Raw genomic sequence first — 27677 nt, 5'->3', positions numbered from 1 at the left:
AAGAAAAAATTCTAATGAATAAAGTTGTTAGGTCAAGGAGCATAATTTTAGTATCAACAGATTTAATCATATTTCATGTTTATCAATTTCATCCAGGTAACATATAAGTGCTGATAAAGTTGTATCTCTTTATGAGTGTCTGCCCCCTTGCTCTGAAGGCGGCCTTGCCTGCTGGTTTCTGGCACCAAGAGTCACGCAGTGGCTTTGCAGCCATCCTAGTGGCGGTGCTCACCCTTCTGCTCCCACTTGTCTTTCATCGGGACCTCTGTGGAAGCCTCTTCTGCACTTTCTTCACTCTGACTTTGACTCCCCCAGAACCATTGTTGTCATAGCAGCCAGGGGGACCCATTTAAAATGTAAGTCAGATAATCTGTCCACTCAGTATACTATTTTTTAACGTTTATAGCAGCCTTATTTATAATTACCAAAATCTTGGCCTGGCGTGGTGGCGCATGCTTATAATCCCAGCATTCGGGAGGCAGAGACGAGGATCACGGTTTGTGTACAGCCTCTGCAACTTAGGGAGGCCCTTTGCAACTCAGTGAGATCCTGCTTCAAAATAAAGAATAAAAAAAAAAAAAAAAAATAGGGCTTGAGGTGTAGCTTGGAGGCAGAATGCCCCTGGGTTTCATCCCCAGCACCTCAAAAAAATAAAATCAAGTAAAAAAATAATTACCCAAATCTAGAAGCAATCAGGATGCCCTTCAGTAATATTATCCAGTGCTAAAAGGAAAAAGAAAAAGAGCTGACAGGCCATTAAATTATGTGGAGGAAATTTAAGTGAATATTACTAAGTGAAAGAAGCAGATATGCAAAGGGCACATGTGTGTGATTCCACCTACATGACGTTCTGGCAGCGGCAAGGCTGCAGAGACACTAAAAAATCACTCAACACACTCTTACTGGGAGCTGACCATGCACCTGGAGCTGCTTCAGCCAATTAGGAGGTGGCAGTGAAAAGCCCAGGCTCTGCACAGTGTGTGAAGAATAGTCAGCCATCGAGAAAACAAATGCACATGACAGCAGGCAGTGCCAAGAACTTTGAAGAAATAGAAGGCAGGGGAGGGAGCATGGCCAAGGTGCATGCGGCACATTGTCAGGGAAGATCCTAGAAGGAGATATCTGAGCAGAAAGGAAAGAAATGAGAAACTAGTGGGCCCCTGTAGAAGCAGGTCCCTAGTGAAAAAATCTTCCGGCAGCTTCCTCCTGTGGTTAGAACAGGTCCTCGGCCGCCTCCCTCCTGCTCACTCTGCTGCACCCTTCTTTAGGTATCGTTTTCTTATCTGCTGGCTGTGGGGACTGTCTTTCCTTTTTTCCGGTACTACATGCTCCTTTTTCTTGCCCTTCAGTCTGCCTGAAAGCTCGTCCACAGAATACAACATATATCATCCACAGAATGCAATATATATGTAGTTGGGAGCTGACAGAGAGGGTGCACAGGCTGTAAGGGAGGTGGGACTGACTCACACAGCAGGGCCAAAGCCTTTTTGAAGGAAATGGCTTCAAATGCTCTATCCTAGTTAGCCAAGTAGATGGCCAAGACAAATGTCCTGATTAGTTTGTGTTTGAGGAAAGATCATTTGGTTTCCGTCTAAAAAGATGCCTTAGTTGAAGTGGGGGCAAGACCAGCGGCAGGGGAACAGCAAAGAAGACATAGATGAGGGTGTTGGCCTGGGCTAGAGCAGGTCGGTAGGGATGGCAAGGGGGTTGTCGTTGAAGGATGTTTGAGAGTTAGTCTCACATAGTCCTGGAAAGTGATAAAAAGTAGAAAGGAAAGGAAGATCAAAGATGACTCCCACATTACTAGCTTGAGCACCTGAAGAGAACGTGATAATGTAAATGTTAGAATTTCAGAATATTGTGAGAAATCTTTAAAAGACTACTCTTAAATGAGATTTAGTCAGGTAACCTAAGTGGGGTAGAGCCAGGGTTAAGTCTGTTTTCTAATCCCTGTTCAGTGCTTTTCTTTCTGTGAAGGTATGGAACGGAAGATGAGAGCCTTGCTGAGGTATGAGTATGATAGATGTTCTTGAGAGTCAGAAGGTACTAGAGTGGATGAGTTCTAAGTCCAGAAAACCAGTGCTGGAACTCAAAGAATACCTTCATTTATGTGGCAGGAAGGATGGGTGGAGAAAATAGCAGAAACAGCTGTGAGATGGAGAGCCTAAACAAACAGTGAGTGGTAGCTCATGGAGGAATGAGATGCAAGGGAAGAGCAACAGCCCCTGTTGTCAGATGCACAGAGACCAGGAAGGACGAAGGCCAAGAAAAGGTCGTTGAACTTCAAAATGGAGGCCAGTGGTTTTCTGTAAGAAAATAGAATAGTAGAAGCAGAAGCCTATACAAGAAAATTGTTCTAGTCAGCATTCTCATTGCCATAATGCAAGAACTGACCATACAACATACAGGAAGGAAGGTTGATTTGCTCACGTTTTCTTTGGAGATTCTGGGTTCAGTCCATGTGAGGCCTGAATGATCTCAGGATAAGGCAGCGGCAAGTGGAGAGAGGGAGCGCTCAAAGCCTCACTCTCACATTACAGAGGCCAGAAAGAGAGAGAGAGCAAGAAAGCAAGGGGATTCAAAGACATAAGCACAGTCCCTAAGGCCACACCCCCAGGGACCCACCTTCTCTAGCCACAGCCCACCAGCCAGGTTACCACCCAGATAAATCCATTACACTGGGCTTATCTACTGAGGAGATCACAAACCCCTTGACTGAGCCCTATCTACCCTGAGCATTAATACATGAGCTCTTGAGGGGATACTCTACGTCTGACCATAAACAGACACACACTCCTCAATCTGAAAGTTTTACTGAGAAATAAAACAGCAACTACAAGAAAAAGTAGAGGCAAAAGGATAATGTTTTGGATTATGAGGGAGGTTGACAGATTACTCTAATTGTATTTGTTTTTTTGTGGTGTTGGGGCTCAAACCCAGGCCCTTGTATATTCTAGGTAAATACTATAATGCTAAACTACATCCCCAGTCCTGTTTTTGTTGTTGTTGTTGTTGTTGTTATTGTTGTTTGTTTGTTTGTGGCAAGGTTTCACTAAATCACTCAGGCTGGCCTCCAATTTGGCAGTCCTTTCTCGGCTCCTGAGTTGCTGGAATTATAGGTGTGCACCAACATGCCTGGCCTCTTCGTTTTAATTTTATTAGAAAAATTATGCTGGTGTGTAGGAAGGAAAAGGAACCATTGAAGATGGAAGGGTTTGAAGCATCTGCAGGTGGCATATCACATATGGTGCTAGGACTTTCAGGAGGCATAAAGACTCTTCTAAGGATCTCTGCTTAGATGAGCATGTGTGTCTTGGTAAACCCATTAGAGCTGGTGTTTATTGAGTAACTCTGCTGGGTCCCATGCTTAAAGCAGTGTGTGCTTTACATCATTTAATCCCCGCTACAGCCTATGAGGCAGGTACTATTTCCTTTTAAGCTCCAGGTTACAGCTGAGGAAAGGGAGGCTTCATGGACTTAAGTAATTTGTACAGGGTCATGTACCTTGTAATTTAAATGGTAAGGCTGGCTCTCAAACTCAATCCCATCTCTTTTTGCAACCACTTAATTATGCTAAGTCAGATAGGAGAGAATAAATGCATGATAATTTAGGGAAATATTTGTAAGATTGTCAGGATTTCCTTTTTGTTTGTTTTTTTAAATTTATTTTTATTGGTGCATTGTAATCATACATCACATTGGAATATAAGACTTGAGAGGATATACAAGCACACATCATCCAATTAGCCCTCATCCGGTCCCCATCCCATTCCCTCCCCCTCCCTCGATCCCATGCTTGTTTGGTGATTAACTTTGATACATATATTTATGTACCTCCTGCTTTTTAAAGAGGCTCCATCCTCCCCTATTCCATACCCTCTGATTGGTCACCTTAATTGCTTCACTATAGAGCCCTTTCTATAGCTCGACCATTTCCTGTTGCCTGTTTCCTCCTAGTTATTGCTGATTAGGGGAAGCATCTGGTTTTAATTTTCTGCGATATTTCTCTGTGCATGCCGCGTTCCCACTCTTGAGGGTCCCAGTTGTGGCCTGGCTACCTGGTGGACTGATCCAGACCTCGCTGGCTCAAGCAGTGGCCTTGCCTCATGGGAGGCCCCGGTTCTGGCCTCGCTGGCCCCGACACTGGCCTAACCCCTCAGCTAGCTCCGATCCTGGCCTCGGAGGCCCCAGCACCAGCCTTTCTCATAGCAGGCTCCGATGTTAGCCGATGGCTCTGGCATTGGCCTAACCCCTCGGCAGGCTCCGATCCAGGCCTTGGAGGCCTCAGTAGCGGCCTTGCCTCACAGAAGGCTCCGATGCCGGCCAGTGGCCCCGGCACTGGCCTAACCCCTTGGCAGGCTCTGATCCCGGCCTCGGAGGCCCCAGCACTGGCCTTGCCTCATGGCAGGCTCCGATCCCAGCCTCGGAGGCCTCAATAACGGCCTTGCCTCACGGAAGGCTCCAGTGCTGGCAATTGGTCCCAGCACCGGCCTAACCCCTAGGCAGGCTCCGATCCTGGCCTCAGAGGCCCCAGCACTGGCCTTGCCTCACGGCAGGCTCCGATCCCGGCCACGCTGGCCCTGGCACTGGCCTGACCCCGGCACTGGCCTGACCCCTTGGCAGGCTCCGATCCCAGCCTTGGAGGCCCCAGCATCAGCCTTGCCTCATGGCAGGCTCCAATCCCGGCCACACTGGTCCCAGCACCGGCCTAACCCCTCGGCAGGCTCCAATCCTGGCCTCGGAGGCCTCAATAACAGCCTTGCCTCGCGGAAGGCTCCGATGCCGGCCATTGGCCCCAGCACCAGTCTAACCCCTCAGCAGGCTCCTATCCCAGCCTCGGAGGCCCCAGCACCTGCCTTGCCTCACGGCAGGCTCCAATCCCAGCCTCGTTGGCCCCGGCACCAGCCTAACCCCTCGGCAGGCTCCGATCCCGGCCTCGGAGGCCCCAGCACCGGCCTTGCCTCATGGCGATTGTCAGGATTTTCTAAAATAATGCATATAAAGCATGTAAGATAGACCTTAGCACATAGCAAATGATCTTTTACTTATTATTAATATTTAACTATATAATGTAAACTAAGGAATTCTTGCAGAAATACCTAGCTATTCTGGTACCATCTTTAAAAATAAAAATAAAAGGATAAAAATAGCAAATGGCTAATGATTTACTATTTCTATGTTTATTCTTCAAAAGATATTTTACTTGGTAACATTACATTAGTGTGAAAGTTACAGAGCTGTATATGGGGTCATAGTCTTTAATGTGATCAGTGTTGAGGGCATGAAAGAATATGAGCTTATAATTTCAATGCCATAAAGTTTTTTTTTTTTTAATGTGGATCATATTGAAAATGGCATACATTCACACAGTGCTTGGTGCCCTCCTCTACCCCTACTTCCCCTTTCCCCCCTCCCAACAATGAGTGTACAGGTTGACCATGCTACTTTCACACTTAAGCATTTACTCAAATGTAACTCCTGCAGTTAATTAACCTCAGGCTTCTTCCTCTCCTACTCTTCCTTTCTAGCTTTGCTTAGGTTTCCCTTCCATTAACTGGAGTCCCTCTGGTACCCCTAATGCTCCCTAGTTTAGGCATATTACAGAAAACATATGTCCCTTCTCTTTCTGTGCTTAGCTGATCTCACTTAACATAATGTTCTCCAGGCCTTTCCATTTTCTTGTGAATGGCATGATTTTGTTCTTCTTTATTGCTGAGTAGAATTCCATTGTGTGTATTTCCCATAATTTTGCAATCCATTCATCTGTTGATGGAGACCTAGGTTGGTTCCATATTTTGGCTATTATGAATTGTACTGCTATGAAAATGGGTATGCTTATGTTGCTGTAGTTCTCTGATTTCAACCCCTTTGGAAAGATACCCAGGAGTGGTATACTCTAATCATATGGTAGATCCATTCCCAGTTTTCTAAGGAATCTCCACAACGATCTCCATAGCGACTGAACTAGTTTGTACTCCCACTAACAGCATAAAAAAGTTCCTCTTTCCCCACATCCTCACCAGCATTTGTTGTTATTTGACTTCTTTATGCTTGCCACTTTGATTGGGGTTAGATGGAATCTCAGCATAGTTTTGATTTACATCTCCTTGATGGCTAATGATGTTGAACATTTTTTTCATGTATCTATTGGCCATTTGTATCTCTTCCTTTGTGAAATGTCTAATTGCCCATTTCTTGATTGGGTTATTTGTTTTGCTAATGTAGAGTCTTTTGAGCATAAAGTTATTTTTTAAATATATTTTAATAGGCAGTACAGAAAATTCCCAGCTCAAGTTTCAAACATCCTCTTTCCAGAGGCAAACATTTTTAATGTTTGTTTTGTTGCTTAATTTTTATTTTGTTATTTTTTGCTAAGCCCCTACATGATTAGTTTCAAGACAACTTTATTTTTATTTTAACTTCTAGACTGTAATATGCTATTCTTCATGCTAAGAAATAATAAAATTATGCTACCAGCCAGATATGCACATACCTGCAATCCCAGTAGTTGGGAGACTGAGACAGGATTGCACATTTGAAATTAGTGAGATTCTCAGCAACTAGTGAGACCCTGTTTCAAAAGAAAAAAATAAAAAGGCTGGGGGCATGTTGGCTTGGAGATAGAACATCCCTAGATTCAAGTTCACTATTCATATATTCACTGAATATATTTTCCAGAAGTGATGGATATGTTTCTATTTCTCCTAAACTATGCTTATATTCTCTGGTTTCTAAATATGACCATGGTATACACTTAAAAGACAGCTGGCTTAAGAATTGTGAATATAAAATTAAAGAGATATGTCTTGTGGAAATCAAAAAGGCCCATGTAGAATCTGATCAATTTAACAAACTCGTTTAAACTTATTTAGCAGGATTAGGTCTTCACTGAATAAAAAAAAAAAAAGAAAGAAAATTGATTCTTAGCTTGATAAATGTTAAACCCTGCTATAATTCACATGTGAAATTGAAACGGGGTTTTTTGAGAAAAAACACGGTGTTTCCTTAAGATGAAACAGAGTTTCTTGAGAAGAAACTCTGCGTTTCCTTACCGGATTCTTGTCTGCGATGAGCGAAGAATGACACCCGCAGACCGCAGGAAGGAGAGTACAAGGTTTATTGGAAGCAACAGGGAATAGGAAAAAGTAGCCGAACACCCCTAAAGGCTCTCAGGGCTCTGGTGTTCAGCAGCTGCCTTCAGGTCACTACCAGAGTGTAGACCGGGCCAAGTGCCTTCAGTTGTAAGCTGCTTTCTCCCAAAGTCCACGCGATCTCCCAGAAAAGAATAGAGGAAGTGGCAGAACACCCCTAAGGGCTCTCGGGGCTCTGGTGTCCAGCAGCTGCCTTCAGGTCACTACCCGAGTGTAGCCCGGGCCAAGTGCCTTCAGTTGCAAGCTGCTTTCTCCCAAAGTCCATGAGATCTCCCAGAAAAGAAGTACAGGTCACTTCTAGGGGCCCTGGTCGGCCTTGATGTCCAGCAGAGGCCTTCAGGTCACTACCCGAGTGTTTCCCAGGCCAAGTGCCTTCAATTGTACCCCACCTTCTCTCAAAGCTAACGCGACCTGCGAGAGAGAGAGAGAGAGAAAAGCTCCCCACAGGGAGGGGTTCCCAGAGTGGGTAACCATCCTGGTGACTGGTCTAGGGGTTTATATATTTCTGCATGTCTTTTGTTGGTTGGAGTCTGGAAGGCAGTTCTTAAAATCTGCACAGGGTATTTGCATGTCCTTTGAGGGGTCTCCTTTCGGTAGGGGTGTTAGACTTGCTCCAGTGATGTCTCCTGGGTTTGTTGAGTAGTAAAGAGATGGTTTTGTGAAGCTTTGGTCATTCTTATCTCTGAACCTTGGAAGAGCTGGTCTCTTTTAGGAGCCTTGGAAGTTAATTAGTATTCGTCACCCCTCAGGAAATTAAGTTTTTATACAGAGGCCTCTTCCCTATCTGCCTACTTCCTTTCTACCTCCTCAAAATCACATAGGAGTTTTTTTCTAGCTGCCACTTCTTTAATATATTAGCACCAGGCAGGGTGGCACATACCTGAAATGCCAGTAATTAGGAGGCTGAGACAAGAGGATCACAGGCTCACAGCCAGACTCAGCAATTTATCAAGACCATATTTCAAAATAAGAAAGGCTGAGGGTATAGCTTAAAGGTAGAATGCATCTGGGTTCAATTCCCAGTATCCAAAATGAATATATTAGCCATTACCATTTTTTGCTCAAATAGGATAAAGTGCTTCCTATTGATAATATTAATTATCACCCTCTTTTTGAAGATTTGTACTAGGTGTTAACTGCTTGATATTAATCATTGAATTTCAGTGAGCATGTCTGTAAAAATGTCGCATTTTATGGATGAGGAAGTTGAGGTACAGAGAGTATAAGAACTCCACAGAATATCAGGTAGCTAAGTGGCAGAGCCATGCTTTGAGCTGAGGTTTCCGATTGCAAAGCCTGTATTGTGGCCCTGCTCCTACAGTGTACTGTTTTGGTATGGAGTGGCAGAATTCAGATCCATATTTAAGATTATACATTTCGAATATTTATTTCTTAAAATGCTGTGTACTTCTTCTCCAAGAAGTCATCCTCATCAAGGAAGGAGTTTTCAGAAGAGTTATATAGAGTGGTGAAGCACAAAGAGAATACTCAGTTCAGCCAGGAGACTAGCCACCACGTTGATGTTATAGAGAAATGGCCCTCGCTGAATGTCTTGCACGGGGTTGGAAAAAAGAACATTTTCCCCCTGGTCTTGGTGATCTACATTAAGGGGAAGTAATGAATGAATAAATGAATGAATATCAGGGGCACTGCCTGCATAATCATTGCATGTTTTGAAGGAAACTTGACAAGAGATGAGGTCAAGAGCATCCAGCTTGAGCATCTCCTCCCATAAGGCCTAAGTAAGTATATGGTTTCCAATAATTAGCAGGTCAGAAAAAAATAGCCCAATTATTTTTCAAAAGCCTTTGCAAATACATGGGTTAGCAAGGAAAAAAAGAAACACCGAATCCTAAGATTTGGTGAATTGAACAGAACCTCAAATCTGGCTTTTACCTGGAATGCATTTACCAGTCTCTTGAACTTAAGGATTTATTTTTGAAGCCACAGGGACAACCAAGTACTGCCTAAACTGCTAAGCCAAAAAGACAGGGTGGCATGAAGTTAAGTCAAGAAATGGACCTAGATCACAAAATTGAATGGGCTGCTTACTCTCAAGTGCAGCCCTACGCACGCACAGCCTTCTAGGGATGATCGCCTCAGCAAAGCTTCTACCCTAGGCAATTCCCATCTTTTAGGACCTACTCCTGGTCCTAGAGAAGATTCTCCCACATAAAACTGGGACCTCAAAGAGCTGTACCCTCAGCAAAAAGTCCCTGGACTACAAACCATATAGTGGGCACTCACAGTTTACATTCATATCGAAGTCGTTTTGATGTTCAATTTTACTGTCTTCAATTGTTGGCTGACCTATGTGGTTTGACACCAGTGACAGTGACATAGCAGGTCACGGCACCAATGATGTTTCTCAGCAAGATACTGCAACTCACCCTATTCCAGTCCCGTGCACAGGAGGTCCTACCAGTTCTTGGTTGGGCAGGAGACATGCTGCCAGGCTATGTATCTAAGGGTTAACTCACTTGAAGGTAACAGAAAGGAATGCTCAGAGATCAAGACATGACATGCCGCCCATTGTTTGTGGCTCCAGGATCAAAATATACAATTATACATGCCAAATAAATTCTCAACCTGTAAGGTAGGAAAAGAGGGGTGGCTCTGAGGACAGGTGCCAAAAGCATTAAATAACCTTCTCAGACAAGGTGCACTGCTGTTGTCTTGAGCTCTGCAGGGTCCCTTGGTCTGGCAGTCCCCCCATGCTAGACAATGTGTATTCACTGCTGGAGTCTCTCTTAAGCCTCTGTCTCCCAGACCTGCTGGCTCCTGGTGCCCAGGCCTGACACAGAGGTGCCTTTGTGAGTGTAATTACCTTTCCCTGTGTTCGAAATAGTCTGTTTAGAGCTGTGTTTGCAGGTACAGCTAGAATAAGCAGGAATTAGCATGCGAAAAGACCTGTCCTGGCCCTGACTTCTTTATCAGCACCACCTTAGCAACTGGCTGGTATCCTAACTTTGTAGTGGTTGAGCATGTGGGACACCATTCAAAATGAAGAACTTTAAAAGGAAGGATAAAGAAAAGACCACTGGGGAATTAGAGATAGAGGTGTGTGTGGAGGGGGGTGGGGGGGGAGACAGAGACAAAGAGACAGAGATAAAGAGAGAAGGAGAGATCCTGTTGTATCTTTTGACAAACTCCTGCCAGGCAGCACTGCCAGAGTAAACTCAAGTGGATCATTCCAGCAACTTAAGAATTGATTCAATTCCCCTTGGGCTTTCTGCAGTGTCCACATCAGAAAGGCAAGAGACAGAAAATAAATGATTCTTCTGCCTTGATGATACTGTGGCCAGCATCTCTAAGCCTGTATTATTGGCTCATGTCAGTTGTGGACTATGATCTTGAAGTGAAACTATCCTTAAAGAACCCTCCTAAACCTTATCCAGCACAGTGATGGAGGGCATTTCAATGATTCAGACTTGGAGTGAGCCAGAGTCTGATAATCAGATTCAAGATTATTTACATATAGGTCACTGGAGATGACTTTTATTTTTTATATCCATATACTAGTGGGGTTTTTTATTTTAAAGAAATAAACTGTTATTTTCTTTATTTTGAGAGAGTACATTAATGACTACTAAGAGATTAATAGATTGTATTATGTATGTACACATTTCCTCAAATGATTTTACTTTGTATACAAAGGAAATTCAGGGCCAACCAGAGAATGTCTAAGGACAGAGCTTGCCTGGGGAACCAATAAAAAATACTTAAGGCCAAAAACCGAGGGGCTTTTCTTATGGGGCAGGAAGATTTCAAGATTTGTTTTAAGTGGCACACACTTTGCCATTTATTAATTTTTTTAATAGCCAAAGCTATTATTTCAGTGTTGCTGACACAGGCTGTTGGACAGCACAAGATGTTGCCCTTTATTACAAAGTGGACTGTTTAAAATGGTCAGTGGCTTAGTCAAAATTATACATGGCAAGTAGAATTCAGGTTAAACAGGTTTATGTTTTGAGGTAGGTAGGACTGGAGAATGGGTGTTCACCACAAAGTGAAGGATTTGTCAAGGAATCCGGAGAGAAGCATTCTCACCCTAGGAACTCTAACTGCCTTTTTAACATCCCATGTCCCTTTTCATCGTGGAGAGCAACAGGTCAGGGATTGCCTGAGGCAGCCCTGCAAATTGGCACCTGCCTTTGTGCCTAAGTCTTGAAGGAAGTAGTGGAGAAAGGAAACCAGGGAAACTTAATAAGTGTGTCTTTTTCTCTAGCCTTTTGCATAGTTAGCTCTCCATGAAAATCGAGCTGTGATGCCTGGGGTGCAGGAGAAGTATAGGCCACCTCCTGACTCAACTAGGAGAGTCATTTGCTGCCGGGAGACACCTGAGTAGGTGCTGGGGTTGGGAGCCATACAGGTATCAGGAGAGGCAGGGAGACACAGCCCTCCAGGTCACACTTGTCCCTTATATTTGTACAGCAGTAGATACATTACAGATGACTTTCAGTTATTACCTTACGTATTCCTCAAGCTCCACTCCCCTGAAGACAGTGACCTTCAGTGATTTTGAGAGGTAGGAAGGTTCCCAGGGCTCTTGTCATATTGACTACTCAGTGATGGGGGATGACCTTACCAGGCTTCTTCATAACTCAGGAGACAGGAACTTGAATTGTTCAGGATTTTAACTCTGGAGTAGAGTTAGTGGATGGTCCCAAGTTCTTTCTCCTCCTGGACTTTTCCATTTCTTCCTTTTATCTTGGATAATCAGAAGCCTAAGATCTCTTATATATCTTCACATTCATTCTGGTTTCTGTATATTATTTGGCCATTGCTTGATTCCTGGTAGGGGAAATTTAACACATTCCTATGCCTTGCTTTCATGCTGCGCCCTGCAGCTTCATCCTTTTCCCAGGATTATTATTTTCCATTTGTTTGTATGTGTGGTTTTTGATCAAGCCAGTTTCTTCTCAGCCATCTGGAGTATCTCTCACAGGGATACATGACTAGGTCTTATGATTTCAGGAAAGAAAGGCGAGGGTCTGCTGGTTGGGCACTCAGGCCCCTTTTGAGATGTCCATCTGCCACCTCGTGTGGCCTTATTCATCATGTGTCTCAGGGATGTTTCTAATTTCAAGTCATTTCTTCTCAGGCCTGATCATCTCCTTATGAAGTCACATACCATAAGACAAACTAACCTCTCTATCCCTTTCAGTGTTTCTGTTTTATTTTCTTCCATCTTCATCATTCCAGTACAAAATTACTGGCTATTTTCCCCTAGGTTTTGTTGTATCCCAACAAATAATATATTGTTGTTTGAAAAACTAAAGGCGTGGTTTTGCTAATATATTTTTCCCAGAAATGAATTATGATTCTTACAGAAACCTGACAGCATACTCCAAAGCCTCTCAGGTCTCTTTTTTGTTGTGATTTTTTCTGTCTGAAGGGTAAATCAAAATCAGTTTCATCAAGAACATGTCTTAGTTCCCAGTTGACAGCCAGAGATTTTGCTATGTGTTTTATAAATTAAATCACACAATAATTCCTGGATCTGAAATAAGCAACACTGACAGGCAGATATATGGGCATGAAGAAAATTCAGAATGGTATTGAGAAGGTATAGACAGTGTGGAGCCGTGTGGATTCTCTCCCTATATTCTACTTCAAAGATCCTCAGTAGAAGGGTGGTATTTGGGATTTAAGCAAACCACGAAGTGGTATTTAAGAGGTCGGTGCTCCCTGCTTAGCAATCATCAAAGAAGATTCAGAGTGATAGGTATATCTTGATTGACCAGATGAATGGGGCATTGATAGCTTTACCTTAAATTTATCCAGCTTACCACAGAGAGAAAACTAGGAAAGAGAAAGAAGTTATTACAAGGCTTACAAGAGTGAGAATATTGGTTCTAATCCACAGGATAGCCCAAGACCAAGATGCTGGTAGAGTTTTAGAAACAACATGTAGAAAAGACATGATGTAGGTAGCATGACTAAAGAATGAGGGAAGAAATCAGTCATACTTGGCAAAAGTCATGCACCAAGAATTTAAGGAGAAAAACATAGCCTAGAGCCATCCAGTGTGGTCTCACCTCCAGAATGGTTGCTGCTATATCTGTGAATGGGATACTCCAGGACATTTACAGTACTTGTGGTTCTTTCTGGCAGGTGAAAATAATGAGCAATTAAATTTTTAATACTGTCTTGTGTTTTCCATGATAAACACTTGCTATTTTGAAATCAGTCAGGAGGGAGAAAAAAAATTAGAAAATTTACCAACAAAGAATGAGAAGAGCACAGGTTGATTCAAATCTGGCTATAAAATTGTGAGCATTGGGAGATGTGCTTATAGATAAAAAGTGATAGATATAATAAGCAAAAATTGTGGGAAGAATTATACCAGTCTAAATAAAATTACTTCAAATGATCTATATAGAAAGTCAACTTTGTAATGTTTTTTACCATATTGAGGGAGCCAGGCATGAAGATTTAACTGATCTTTATGTGAATTGATTATTTGGTGTTTAATTTGAGTATCTTTTGGATAGACTCTATGTATGGACAAAATATATACCAGAACCTGCAGAAAGACTTGAAGACAAGAAAGGAAGAGGGAAAGAAAATAAAAAAAGGAAGAAGAAATAGGAAATTAATGGGTGGTAAAGTTACCCTTGTACATTAACTGCCTGAAACCTGACTTGTTAAAAAAAACTCATAAGGAAAGACTGGATGCTATCCATGAATACCAACATTATACTGTACTGTTTCTCCTTGAAAAAACTGGGATAAGTAGAGAAAACTCAAGAGTCCTAGCTATGGACCTTTCTCTGGAGCTTCCTCCAAAATGTCCTCTGAATAGCCGGGCGTGGTGACGCACGCTTGTAATCCCAGCATTCGGAGGCTGAGACCAAAGGATCATGGTTCACAGACAGCCTCAGCTACTTAGTGAGGCCCTCTGCAATTTAGTGAGACCCTGTTTCAAAATAGGACCGGGAGTGTAGTTCGGAAGTCAAATGCCCCTGGGTTCCATCCCCAAACCCGGAAAAAAAAAAAAAGTTCTCTGAACCAAGCAAGAGCCTGGCCCTTAGTAGATGCACAGTTGATAGAGGAACTGCTGTGGGCATCAGCTTACACAGGTACAAAATGAGGAGCTTGCAGGGCGTGGTGGTGCACACTTGTAATCCCTGCCCTTGGGAGGCGGAGACTGGAGGATCACACAGGTTCGAAGCCAGCCTTGCTGGCTTAGGAGACCCTGTTTCCAAAAAAAAATATAAAAAATAGGTGCCTGGGAGTGTAGCCCAGAGGTAGAAGGAACCCTAGTACCACCAAAAAAAAAAGAGCTTGGGTGTGATGGGTATTATGATTCTTCATTTCAACTAAACATTGAACAGTTTGGGGGCAAACAGGATACAGAAGCCTGGGCTGGTTGGCAGTACATGAGACAGACCAGTTTGTTTTTGTTTTCCAGTACTAGAGATGGAACCCAGGGACATTCTACCTCTGAGCTACACCCTCAGCCCTATTTTTTATTCTTTATTTTGAAACAGGGTCTCACTGAGTTGCAAAGGGCCTCACTAAGTAGCTGAGGCTGTCTGTAAACCACTATCCTCCTGTTTCAGCCTCCCGAATCCTGAAATTACAGTGTGTTTCACCACGCCCAGCTAGACCAGTACTTTTTTGAATACCAGTATGCAGAGTGAACTTAAGGCACCCAGGAGTGAGTTGACTGAATAATAGCCACTCTAACAAAATCTAGATCCCCAAGCATTTGTTCTGGTTGGAAAGATGAGCCAGACTAGGATTAAATCTAATAGGAGTAAATATACACTCGTACTTGTAGAGCACAACTAAATTGCAGTAGACCTGGGTTAATAGAATAGGAAAAAGACTATAGTTTGTGTAACCCCAAATCTCAGTGAGACTCAGGAGTGAAATGTAGATGTCAGAAAAAACCAAAGCTATAATAACCACAGATGTGTAGCGTTAAGGAACTGGACAGATTGGAGCCAGCATCAAGGGGGAAATACCTGAGACTCGGCGTTACTAGACCTCAGTAAATGTCACTGGATGTGGCTACATCTATTGAATCTGGATGAATTTATTTTCTTTTGCAAATCTCTATTTTTGATGGAAATTTTTAAGTATTAGAAATCTGTGAAAGAAATGGTATTAAATCATTAAGTGTTGAAAAGAGGTGATTTCCTTCCCTCTCAGCCTACCCAAAACACAATGTATGTGTTGTGGTTTTCATTATGATATTAGATCATATTTCAGGGCACTCATCAATTCTCAGGGCCTGTGCTTGGCATTATTTTGGCACCAGAAATAATGTGGTGGATGCTTTACTCTGGGAGCTGATTGTACTACACATAGCTTTTAAATGTGTTGGAATTGTTGTAAATATTTCAAGGCCTTAGAGCAGACATTTATCGGTGTTTCATAAACCCTGGGTGGTGGGTAAGTAGGTGAATGAATTAAGGGACCCACAAACTCCTAGAAAAAAGATACGTGTGTGTGTGTGTGTGTGTGTGTGTGTGTGTGTGTGTACATAATTTTTTCTGGGAAAAAGTCCAACACTTTCATCAGACTCTCAAATAATACAAAAATTGGGCCCCTTCCCCCTCCACCTATATAATTTGTCTACTTCCTAGTATGTAAACAAAGAAGCATCTTGATTATCGCCTCCCATCCTCAGCTGAGAGCAGCAAAGAGATCTGCCTTGAGATGCCAGGGAAATGAAACTTGAAAGGGTGTTACAGGCAGAGTTCCAAAACTGTTTAAGTAGAAATCTTAGCATTAGACTAAACGAGGACCCCCCCCCCATATAAGAGAACTCGTTTTATTTAAAAAAAAAAAAAAAAAGAAAAACAAGATTTGGACTTGTTACTTGCAGAATTCGGAGTATTCTCTACTGTTCCCCTTTCAGCTGGTGAGTACAAATTTGGTCGTCTCCAGGAATATTTTGTTCTGAGGTGAGTTCCAAAAAAGCCTGGTCGTCTCAATGGAATATGTGTTTCATGTGGCTTTTCTTTTTTTGCAAACGCACAGGGTGCCAAAGCATGCTTTCTGCGGGACATTCCCTTCTCTGCCATCTACTTCCCATGTTACGCTCATGTGAAAGCCTCCTTTGCAAATGAAGATGGGCAGGTGAGCCCAGGAAGCCTGCTCTTAGCTGGTGCTATAGCTGGTGAGTGTCCCACAGGAAGTTCTGTTGTTGACCCACTATCCATCTCCAAACTTGGTCACTGTCCCTGCCCCCTGACCCCACCCCAAGCTACAGCACTGGAAGTTTTTGCTGATAGTTCTGGATGAGGTACAAATGAATTGGCTATAGATTGTCGTTCAATAGCTACTAAAAAGTAAGGGCAAGAAAGTAATCTTTATTCTGGCAGATTCAATTATTTGACCGACTTAATTTCCTAACCCTGGAAAGGGCTCATTAAATATTGGTTCATTTTGTGGGTTTTTTTTGGATTCCAATTCAAGTGCCATGTTATTTTATAATTTCTTTCATAACATAAGAATGATGATGATTTAGCCAGAAGTTTTTAAAAACATGAATATTTGTCCGTAAAAGTGTCTAAACAATGTACTGCTTGCAAGCTTGTCCACAACAAAAGCAATAGTTATTATCATTTAGACAAAAGAAATGTAATGAGAACAAGAAATTATCTGGGCTGATAAGAGACACCTTCTCCCTTTAGTTTGTGAGTTTAAAGGAAGGGGTGTGTGTTAACTGAATCACTGAAATAACTCTGTTCTTTTTGTTTTGCTGTGGTGAAAATATCAACAGAAAGGGTGGAAAAAATAGGGATTTTAGCAGGCAGTCAGTTTGTGCTTTCAGGAGCTGTCTTATCCTGAGATCCTAAAGGCTGGGGCAAGCTGCTCACTCTCTAGGTGGTAGCAAACGGGTCTTGGGGTGCCTGGCTAACACTCTGGGTCAGGTGCTGGTCTCCTCACATATGTGGCTGGAGCTGAACCCAAACACAGCATGAGAGAAACCCCCACCTTTGAGTTGTTTGCTGTTTTCTTCCCACCCTCCCCTGCAAGCTGCCTGGGGAACCCCTGCAGGCAGGAAGCCATGTGGCTCCTCCTTTATTCTTTTTTTTTTTTTTTCAAAGGCACCAACACCTGGTCTTTCCTGGCTGCTTGGGGACCCAACTTGTCTAAGCAGCAGCAAGACCTGTGTCCAGAAAGCATGACTTCAAGTCTGAAATATAAAAGTTTCAGTTTTAGTTCCAGCCTAGCCTTTGATCTACTGTGTCCTCTGTAGGTCATTTACATAGGTATTTTAGAGAAAATTTTTGGGAGTGAAGCATTGTAATGTAATTTATTTCGAATTCCTTGAAATACAGTAGGACTAGCCAGGCATGGTGGCGCACGCTTGTAATCCCAGCATTCTGGAGGCTGAGACAGGAGGATCACAGTGGGTCAACAGCCTCAACTACTTAGTGAAGCCCTCTGCAACTTAGTGAGACCTGGTTTCAAAATAAAGAATAAAAAAATAGGGCAGCAGGTGTAGCTCAGAGGTAGAATGCCCCTGGGTTCCATCCCCAGACCCACAGAAAAAAAAAAGTAGGAATTAATAAGGAGAACTAAGTGCTACTCAGTTGGTTACTCAACTGGGTAACTTGGGCAAGTTACCCGGCTTCTCCCATGCCTTGGTTTCCTTACCTATAGACCAGGCTCATACTTGTACCTAGTATGAAGTGGGATTGTGTGTCTCAGGTAGGAGCGTCCATGTGAAGGACTTAGGACAGCACCGAACATGTAGTATATGCTCAATAAATGTTAGTGTTAATACTGGATCAAAAAGATCCGATGCAAAATTAAAGGTAAGCAGTGTCATTCAGACTACAGTCCAGAATTCTTTCCTAAGCTTTGTTTGACTTTAACTCTTTTCTTAGAGAAGGTAGGTACTGGGAAACAGTTTCATCTCTGGGTAGGACTTTACTAGGTAATCCATGCTATCCGTGCTATAGGAATGACTACTGAATTTATTTTTCTTTCTTCTTTTTTCTTTTCTATAATTATGAGAGCAATATCATTCATTGTAAAATATGTAGAAAGCACCAGAAAGGACAAATAACAAAATATTAGTATTCTACCAAAAGAAAATTGCTACTAGGTATGGTGGCATACACTTGTAATCCCAGTAACTTGGGAGGCTGAGACAGGAGGATTGCAGGCTCACAGCCAGCCTTAGCTACTTAGTGAGGCCTCCACAACTTAATGAGACCCTGTTTCAAAATAGTTAAAAATGGGGCTGGGGGTGTAGCTTGAAGGTAGAATGTCCCTGGGTTCAATCCTCGATACCACAAAAAAAAAAAAAAAAAAGAAGGAGGAGGAAAATTGCCACTAGGTTTTTATGTTTTCTACCTCCTTAGATGGCTTTTAGCAGTTGTGGTGACACCGATTAATCTTGTATTTTAAGCATTGTTGGCTATCATACTGAAAGGGTTAGTGGTATGCACTTTGGGATCAGACTACTCAGGTTCAAATTCCAGTTTTCCCACCCAAAACTATGTGGCCCACACAAAGCATGTAATCCCTCTGGGCCTGTTTCTCTACATTTGGGGATAAGAATAGTGTTAGCTCAAATAATTATTATGGGAATTAAGTGAATTAATAGGTAAAAGATCTTAAGTCGTTTCCAGCCTATAGTAAATTTTTTAAACATTCAATGATAGTAATTGTATTCATTTATCATTCAGAATTCTCTAAAATGGTTTTAAATGATACATATATATACATTTTTTAAAATCTTACCTAAATTTTCCCAAGAACTTTTAAATAATTTTGTTTTTAAAAAAATTAGTAAACACCGGGCGTGGTGGCGCACACTTGTAATCCCCACGCTTAGGAGGCAGAGACAGGAGGATCACGCTGGTTCGAAGCCAGCCTTGCTGGCCTAAGATACCCTGTTTCCAAATAAAAAGATATAAAAATAGGTCTGGAAGTGTAACACAGAGGTAGAAGGGTTTCCAGGAACCCCAGTACCACCAAAAAAATAGTCTGATTGTTTTTAAGGCATTATGACATTATTTTTGAAAGATTGAAATAGTCAACATCCCTATGATGTTATGTTGGCCCTATAGAGTTATCTCATAATTCCCTTGGGTCAGGAGGAGCTGATTGGGTGTCTAGCTTAAGATCGATCTTGAAGCTGCATTCAAGATGGCAGCCGGGCATGCTGGTGCACTCCTGTAATTGCAGTACTTAGGAGGCTGAGACAAAACGATCACAGGTCTAAGGCCAGCCTCAGAGACTTAATGAGACCCTCAGCAACTTAGCGAGACCCTGTTTCAAAATAAAAAAAAAATAGGTAGGAATGCCCCAGGTTCAATCCCAGGTACCACAAAAAAGGAAGGAAGGAAGGAAGGAAGGAAGGAAGGAAGGAAGGAAGGAAGGAGTGAGCTGGGGCTGGAAGAAGCTTGATTGAAGTTGGAGAATCCAGCTGGGTATGATAGTACACTCCTGTAATCCCAGTACTTGGGAAGCTGAGACAGGAGGATTGCAGGTTTGTGGCCAGACTTAGCAACTTAGCGAGGCCCTCTGCAACTTAGTGAGACCATTTCAAAATGTAAATATAGGAAAAAGGGTTGAGGGTATATCTCAGATGTGGAATGCCCATGGGTTCAATCCTCAGTAACCGCCCCCCCCACACACACACACACACACAGACAGAAGCATTTGGCGAATCCGCTTTCACGAGGGCTCACCTACCTGTCTGTTGATAGGAGGTCTGAGTTCCACGAGGTGATAATGAGGGTCATTTGGGGAGCTAGCTGCAACACTTAATTTATTATTAAGAACCTTTATTTCCATAATGTTACCCCACTTCCCCTTAATCTTTCCCTCTCCTGCATGCTGAGAAAATACAATATACTTTTTATAACATTGATTTTATTATCAAAGAATGGATTAGCTATAAACTTGACAGCTTTACATATTCTACAGTCTATTAAAACTAGTAAGAATTAAGCAGTTTTTATATTTTAATAAGATATCAGAAGCCAATGGCATATGTCATAACTTCCATTCTCATTAAAGTTAGGGATAAGACAAGAATGGCTCAGAGCATCCTTGTTATCCAGCCTTCTTTTGGAGATTCCAGTCTCTGTGGTAAAATAAGTAAAGAGGCATTAAAATTAGAAAAGAAGAAATTAAGTTACCATCATTTACAAATAATTGGTTGACTGGAAATCCAAACTGCTTAAAAATGTGTCAGTATTAAGAAGAAAGATTAGAAGTGTGTTTTGTTGTAAGGCAAACCTGTAAATCTTTGTCCAGTTCGAGGCAGTAAGCCAGAGCTGTGGAGGAAGACGGGCAGCTGGTTGTGGGTGCAGGGTGTGAGGACCCACGTGTGCCCGGTGCTACACCTGGAGGAAGGCAGCGAGCACAGGTGCACAAAACCCACCGTGGGCCCAGGCTCATGTGGATCCCAGTAAGAACAAAGGCATTTCCCCAGGGAGGACAGAAATGACCATCATTGTCTTTAGGAAATAAAGCTTATCTTAAAGCTATTTATGAAGAGAGTCAGGCAACTACAATGAATAGTTGTTGACCACTAACTTGTTTACTATAAAAATTAAAGTCTTATGGCTTTTTATACATATTTAAGTTGATTGCTTATGCAGAACATGTGTGTATGTTTTTACTGTGTTATTGGACAGCCCTATTATAAATAAGGGGCATCTGTAATTAAATGAATATGATCACACTTTCCATGGTAGTAATCCACTCAGGAGGGACCCCCTGTGGGTGAAGCTGACCTAGAGTATGGTGGCGACCACCCACAACTCCATGTAAAGCGCTCATCAGCCTGTCCTTTGAACTTGAATACAGTAGACAGCCAGACAGGAAGGAGGAACAAGGTAAGTGAACTGAAGAATTACAGAGAAAACAGGCAATTCAGGGAACAGAAGAGAACTTTTAAAAACTATAATTAGGGTCCTCAGATTTGAAAGGAATAATGAGTAAGGAAGCTTTCTTGGAAATTAATGAGAGGATAGTCAAAATTAAAAATCCAGAGATGGTTCTAAATGATAGAATGGCTGTGATCAAAGACCAATTTAAACATCTGGAAAATAAAGACACGGGAACAGCTCTAGAATGTTAAATAGAAACACAAAGATGGGAAATAAGAGAAAATGTAAGGGACCTTTAGGATTAGCCCAGGAGGTCTGACATCTATTTGGTAGGCGTCCCCTGGGAAGAAGCGATAAGGAGAGGAGGACAAAAAGCAGAAATTGTCAGCAGAAGCCGGACTTCTCATTTGTAGTACTGGGTGCCCTCAGAAGGCCGGTGTGGGGGGGTCTGACCTGTGGTTTTGTCCCCAGGCACACTAGCTTTCAGGAGGGAGGACAACACAGGCTGCTCACAGGCAAGGACTAAGGTTACCCCTCTCAGACCTTCCCTGCTGCAGAGCGGAGAGTGAATTGAAGGAGGACAATGTGGGAGATTTGCAACAGAGCAAATAAAAGTTGAACATGTGATGGGTCTAAGTTGGTGCTGGCTCTGGCATATGTTTATGATACAAGAAGGGCTGTTGGGAGAAAAATGAAAGCGGAACAGAGTGAAAGTGCACTGAAGCCCTCACCTTGCTGGAGGAGGATGCAGTGCTGATGAATTGCACACCTGCAGTGGACACCTGTGTGATATGCGCGTGTAACATGTATTCATTCATTCATTTTTGCAATACTAGGGATTGAACTTGGGCGTTCTGCCTCTGAGCCACTCCCCCAGCCCTATTTTATTTTTTATTTTTGAAACAAGGTCTGGCTAAGTTACTAAGTTGATGAGGCTGGCCTCACATCTTATACTTCTGTCTCAGCCTACCAAGTACTGGGATTACGGGTATACACCATCACAGTCAACTGTTTTTTCTTTCTCTCCCTCCCCGCCCCCTCTCTGAGCTATACACCCTCAGCCCTATTTTTTATTTATTTATTTTTTTGAAACAGTCTTGCTAAATTGCTGACAGCCTCACTAAGTTGCTGAGGCTGGCTTTGAACCTGTGACCTTCCTGATTCAGCCTCCTAAAAGAGTATTATGCTTGCAGGCATGCACCACCACACCCAGCTATTTTCCTTTTCTTAATGAGAAACTTTGTCACTCTGCTCTTAGTAGCTGACTTAATCAGGTAGGTTATATAGGTAAGGAAGCACTGAAGATAAGGGAAACTCTTATCCCTGATTGAAAATATACCTTAACCTTGAAACTATAAACAGAGAAACCCATGCTTGTAAATGTCTCTGCTTGACTGAGACCCGAAGCTGCTGTATTTTCCAGTCACACTTTCTTTTTGTTTTAAGCAATCTTCTACTCTCCCTTGCTGGCCCCCTTCAACACTGGCAGCTGTTTTTACTGGCTGAGGAGCACCCGTATTGTCCGGCCCAGAGGTGGTGGGTGGCCTTCGGGGCTGCACTTGTGTCATGGTTCAAGAATCAGGATGCTCTCAGACCCTCCCCGTCTCCTAGTCTCCTCTTGCTCCCTGTCCTCCATCCACAGAGTTTTAGCCTTTTGGGAGCCAGGAGAAACCAAGCAAATTCACTCAGTCTTTGATAACCCTTCCCCCCAGCCGGCAGCTCTCTGGTGGCAGGCTCTCCCAGCCTTGCTTTGGAGTGGCATGGTGCAAATTTGCACAGTTGCTCCTAGACCCAGACAGCCTTCTGCTTAGCAGAGAGGGAAGCTGAGAATGGAGAAGGAGCAGCTGCTCCCGGGCTGCGTGGCCAGCATCCCCCACAGCACCAGCCTGGGTTGCCAGACAGGTTACCAAGTGATTTCTGTGTTTGTGGGGGCATTTGTATTGAGACAAGCAGTGTCTTTTCTCCCTGCTCCCCTCCCCCAATACTTCTTTCTCTCTTCATGACAAGGAACTGTTTATGAAAACTATCCTCGCAGAGGGGGAAATTCTTAAGCCACTTTATGGCTCCCACATATTTCATAGTCACACTCGGACATGCACACCCACCAGGTAAGAAGGATTTTTATTGCAAGTCTAAAGCAGGCTGCTGCTAAACCCTTTCTAAACCAGGAAGTAAAACAAAATCAGTGGTGTGAACGCAGTGGGTTTCTAAGCATTTTTCATGTTTCCTTCCATTATGTTAGAGGATAAATTTCTGGCTCGAAGTTAAAATAATTCCTCCAAGCTAATAGGAAACTCAGTGTGAGTTACCCAGTGAAGCACTCGATTTTAAAACGAGCTTTTCACATGCAAAATTGTGGTGCATTTCATAACAAGTGTTACTTAGGATTAATGTTTGAGGATCTGAGTAAAGATGGAAGAGAAAAAGTGACTGTTCTAGGAATACAAATGCAAGCATGTCGCATGCAGATCTACACACACACACACACACACACACACACACACACACACAGTCGCAAAATCACACACCCTCACACTGTGACTTTAAAACTGTCTGTTAGAAGGATGATATGTAGCCATGAGCCAGACCATGTTGGTTTGGACAGAAATTCTTACAGAATTATTAAGCCTTAAAAAAAGCAAAGGAGATTTATGCATCTGCATTTGACCAATTTGGTTTGGAATAGGTTCATAATGGAAAAGTAATAAAACCATAAGAGACAGTGTCTTCTGAGTACAGTCTCGCTTTTAAAAAATCTAAACATGGGCTGCCCCATTTTGGATAAAATGACTGTAGAAAAATTTCCCATTGGTAATTTTGGGAGGGAACTTTGTTGTTGTTGTTCCTTTTTCATTGATTATCAGCCAGTATAAATTTTAAGCCTTCTGTCAAATATTTTTCTGGCGATGCCTGCCTTAGGTAAAAAAAGGGGGGGGATCCTAAAGTGTTATCTGTAGGAGACCTCTCCAACACATGAGCGCATGCACACACAAGCATGCACACACACATGCATGCACACACACACACAGTGTTTGTTTACCTATCGGCAATCTTTCTGGTGGAGGGGTGGGGTTGGGGTTTGGCGGGCAGGGTGGTTGAAGGTGTGAGAGAAGGCGCCTGCAGTGGCTGCCAGCAGCCAGAAAGCCAGGAAGAGGAAACACATAACAAGCTTTGCCTCTGAAAAATCGGACCTAATAACTTTTTGCTAGGTTCTGATTTCAACAGGATAGAAAAAGAAAATTTTAGAAACCACCTTCTTCATTCTTCCTTGGCCATTTGGAGTGGTATTTATTATAGATGGATACTTCCTTAACATTATTTAAATATTTAAGAACAGAAGCATAATGAGAGCAGGCCAGGCGTCGGGTTGGGGAGCAAGGGGAAGCAGGTGTACAGGGAGCAGCCCTCACCCAGCAAGACCCCCCCCCCCCCGTGGCCATGCCTTGCGGAAAGAATAGCAAAATGGGTATTTTATGGCATCAGCTTCTTAACTTTCTTTCCACGGCCAACAGTTGAAAGCACAGTTATTTTTATATAGTGAGAATGTGAGCAGACTGAGATGGGGTTGTGTCTCTCCTACAGGTATGCCTGCGGCATCTTTAGTGACCCCTGCTGATGTTATCAAGACTAGATTACAGGTGGCTGCTCGGGCTGGCCAAACCACTTACAACGGAGTGATAGACTGCTTCAGAAAGATCCTGCGGGAAGAAGGCCCAAAAGCTTTGTGGAAAGGAGCTGGTGGTACGGAAATAATTGGTTCTTAACTAACTAACTCTTTGGTATCAGGTAAATTTTTAAAAAATCTAACGGTGTCTTATTTCCCATTTTTTTCCACAGCCCGAGTGTTTCGATCCTCACCCCAGTTTGGCGTCACTTTGTTGACTTATGAATTGCTACAGCGATGGTTCTACATTGATTTTGGAGGAGTGTAAGTGGCATGCTAAATTTTGGCTGCTTCTTTAGCTTCAGTTGTCAATGAGAAAAGTCTAGATCCTATGGTGAAATAGAAAAGATTTAAGAAACATGTCTAGAAGAATATTTCACAGGGCAACAACACCTGACTAGAACTTAACAGTTCCTGAATGTTGCATATCTTAACAGGGTTCGAATGGTATTTTACAAAATTAAAAATAAAAGAACCTGGAGACCGGACATAGTGGTTCATGCTTGTAATCCCAGCATTTGGGAGGCTGAAACAGGAGGATCTCGGTTTGTGGCCAGCTTCAACTACTTAGCTCTTTGCAACTCATTGAGACCCTGTTTCAAAATAAAGAATAAAAATAGGGCTGAGGGTGTAGCTCGGAGGTAGAATGCCCCTGGGTTCCACCCTTAGTACCGAAGGAAGAAAAAAAAAAAGAGAGAGAAGCTGGACATGGTTTGGCACATGCCCATAATCCCAGTACTTGGGAGACTGAAGCAGGCAGATTGCAGGTTCGAAGTCAGCCTCAGCAACCTTGTAGTGAGACTCTCAGCAACCTAGTGAGACCTTGTCTCAAAATAAAAACAAATAAGATAGGGCTGGGGGGTGTAGCTCAGAGGTAGAATGCCCTAGTTTCAATACCTAATAGCAAATAAATAAATAAATTCACATTCTCACCTTTTACTCTTCTTTTAGAAGACCTGCAGGATCGGAGCCAGTTTCTAAATCCAGAATCACACTGCCTGCTCCTAATCCTGATCATGTTGGAGGATATAAACTAGCAGTTGCAACATTCGCAGGGATTGAAAACAAATTTGGACTTTACCTACCTCTCTTTAAGCCATCAGTGTCTACCTCAAAAGGGATCGGTGAAAGCCCGTAGTAGGACTACGGTGTTTAGATGGTCGTACTTCAATGAGAATGCCCCATCTTGGACTGAAGCAGACTTCCCTCCTTATACATTCATCTCACTTTTAAATTCAGGTCGAGGCTTCCGATAAAGTGAATCATTAATTTTCTGTGTGTTTTCTTAACCAGATCATTGTGGAATTATTCCTAATTATTCTCTGGACCTCTGCCACCAAACTTTGTGTGTAGCTGATATTTGCTGGGATTTGGTAAACACTAACGTGATTTGAGGGAAGGAATGAGTCTAAGTAGAAATCGGGGCTCCCCTTCTTGAACTAAGATGATAGTTCCACAGAGGCTACCGCAAGACGATCATGGTTCTCGGAGCAAAGTGTTCTGAGTGTGATTAAACGGGTAGGAAGCTGGATGCATATTTATAAATATGAGGAACACTGGAAAAAAGGAAAAAAATATCAGAAATAGCCAGCTTGGATTCAAATTTTAACATCCACAAATTTTGTCTCTGGATTATATTATGAAGTTTTTATGTGAAACATGTTTTTTGTAATGAAAACCACATTGGAGATGTTTAGTAATCATATTTTGTTACTGGTACTAAGAATACGAGGGAAAATTTTTTGCACTCGAAGGAAGTGCTTTTGGCATTTTATTATGTAGACAGAGGAACTGAGATGCAACCCCTCTCCTGAATGTGCTAATTTTGGTTAACTGCTCCTGTGATGCACTCATACTGATTACTGCCTATTTCAATAAACACTGTAGAAAATGCACACACCCCATTGTGGTACTGGCCTAATCCCCTCCCCACCCCATAACTGGCACCCATTTGCTTTTAAAATCCACTTCATTGTGAATCATGTCAGACAAATATATTCTAATATAAGTTTTTATTCAATTGTGGTGCCTTTTATAATGGTCAGTGGCTCCTGTGTTTGTGAAGGTGGAAATAAACAATTTTTAAAGCCATTAAATTGTTTCTTGTGTGTGTGTGTTATATAATGAATAACTTACAATAATTGCACTAACCGACTGTTCTCTGTGCTATGTTTTGGGGGGAATTATATTCGGTATTGGCATGATCTTTCAAGGTATCTTGTACCCTTATTTTTATGGTTCAGAGTGGACCCTGGATAAGCTAAAAACTAGCAAACTGCCTTGGCAGTTTCTTATGATAATTAAAAGTAATATCAAGTTTCTGTGGAAATTGAACATGAAAACTAGTATGAAATGGCATTTGTATTTTCTAATCCAACTCTGGATCATATCAAAACCATTTACCACCATATCTAACATTTGATGATACTTGGCTAGCACTGTAATGATTTTGGGGAAGAAGCTTGCCTTAAATGAAATTTAGAGCCCATCATTTTCAACTATAGTCAAGCTCCTGAAGATGCTACTGGTTTATATATTGCTGGTTTGTTTGAACATCTGAGTCTCCAAAGTTTTCCTCCATAGGAAATAGCCATTTTTTTCAGTCTGTTCCTGCCCACCTAGAGGTTGACATAGTTGTAGTTTAAAATTGGAAGGAGTCAACACTATCCACAAGTTTTTCATTTATGTGTGCATGCATGTTTGTGTGAATGAAGATATATTTGTTATCTTCACTGAAATAGGACACACACCTATATGGCTTCTCCCATGACTGTTTGTCAAAACCAATTTCTCCTCCATGCCATGTAATAAGTGATAAATATATTTGAATCTAAAAGAACAATCCCAAAACTCTATGTATGTCTCAGAAGCATGGGTGGTGTTATAACAGAGCCCTCTGGTTTGGTCCTGGAAGTGTGTAGAAAAGTCCTTCAGTCTCTGATTTATTTTCTTCACTTGCTTGAGATTTTCTAGAAGATCCAGTTTTCATGGTAAAAACACTAAACTAGATTTCACGAATGGTACACTGCCCCACCTGCTTCG

General features: G+C 42.4%; 1 protein-coding gene across 1 annotated transcript in view; it reads left to right on the top strand.

Moving 5' to 3' along the window:
• SLC25A13 (solute carrier family 25 member 13) overlaps positions 1-25773 on the top strand; it is a gene marked incomplete at both ends in the record, with an annotated part of 180780 nt that extends 155007 nt beyond the window's left edge. Inside the window, 4 exon segments of the mRNA XM_080701717.1 lie at positions 16149-16287; positions 24554-24712; positions 24809-24899; positions 25587-25773. Of these exon segments, the coding sequence (XP_080557843.1) occupies positions 16149-16287; positions 24554-24712; positions 24809-24899; positions 25587-25773 (576 nt within the window).
• Positions 25774-27677: the final 1904 nt, after the last annotated feature.

Source organism: Muscardinus avellanarius, assembly GCF_963383645.1.
Source record: "Muscardinus avellanarius genome assembly, chromosome: 9".
NCBI lineage: Eukaryota > Metazoa > Chordata > Mammalia > Rodentia > Gliridae > Muscardinus > Muscardinus avellanarius.
Note: the sequence above shows the minus strand (reverse complement) of the source record. Positions and strands in the feature narration are given on the sequence as shown.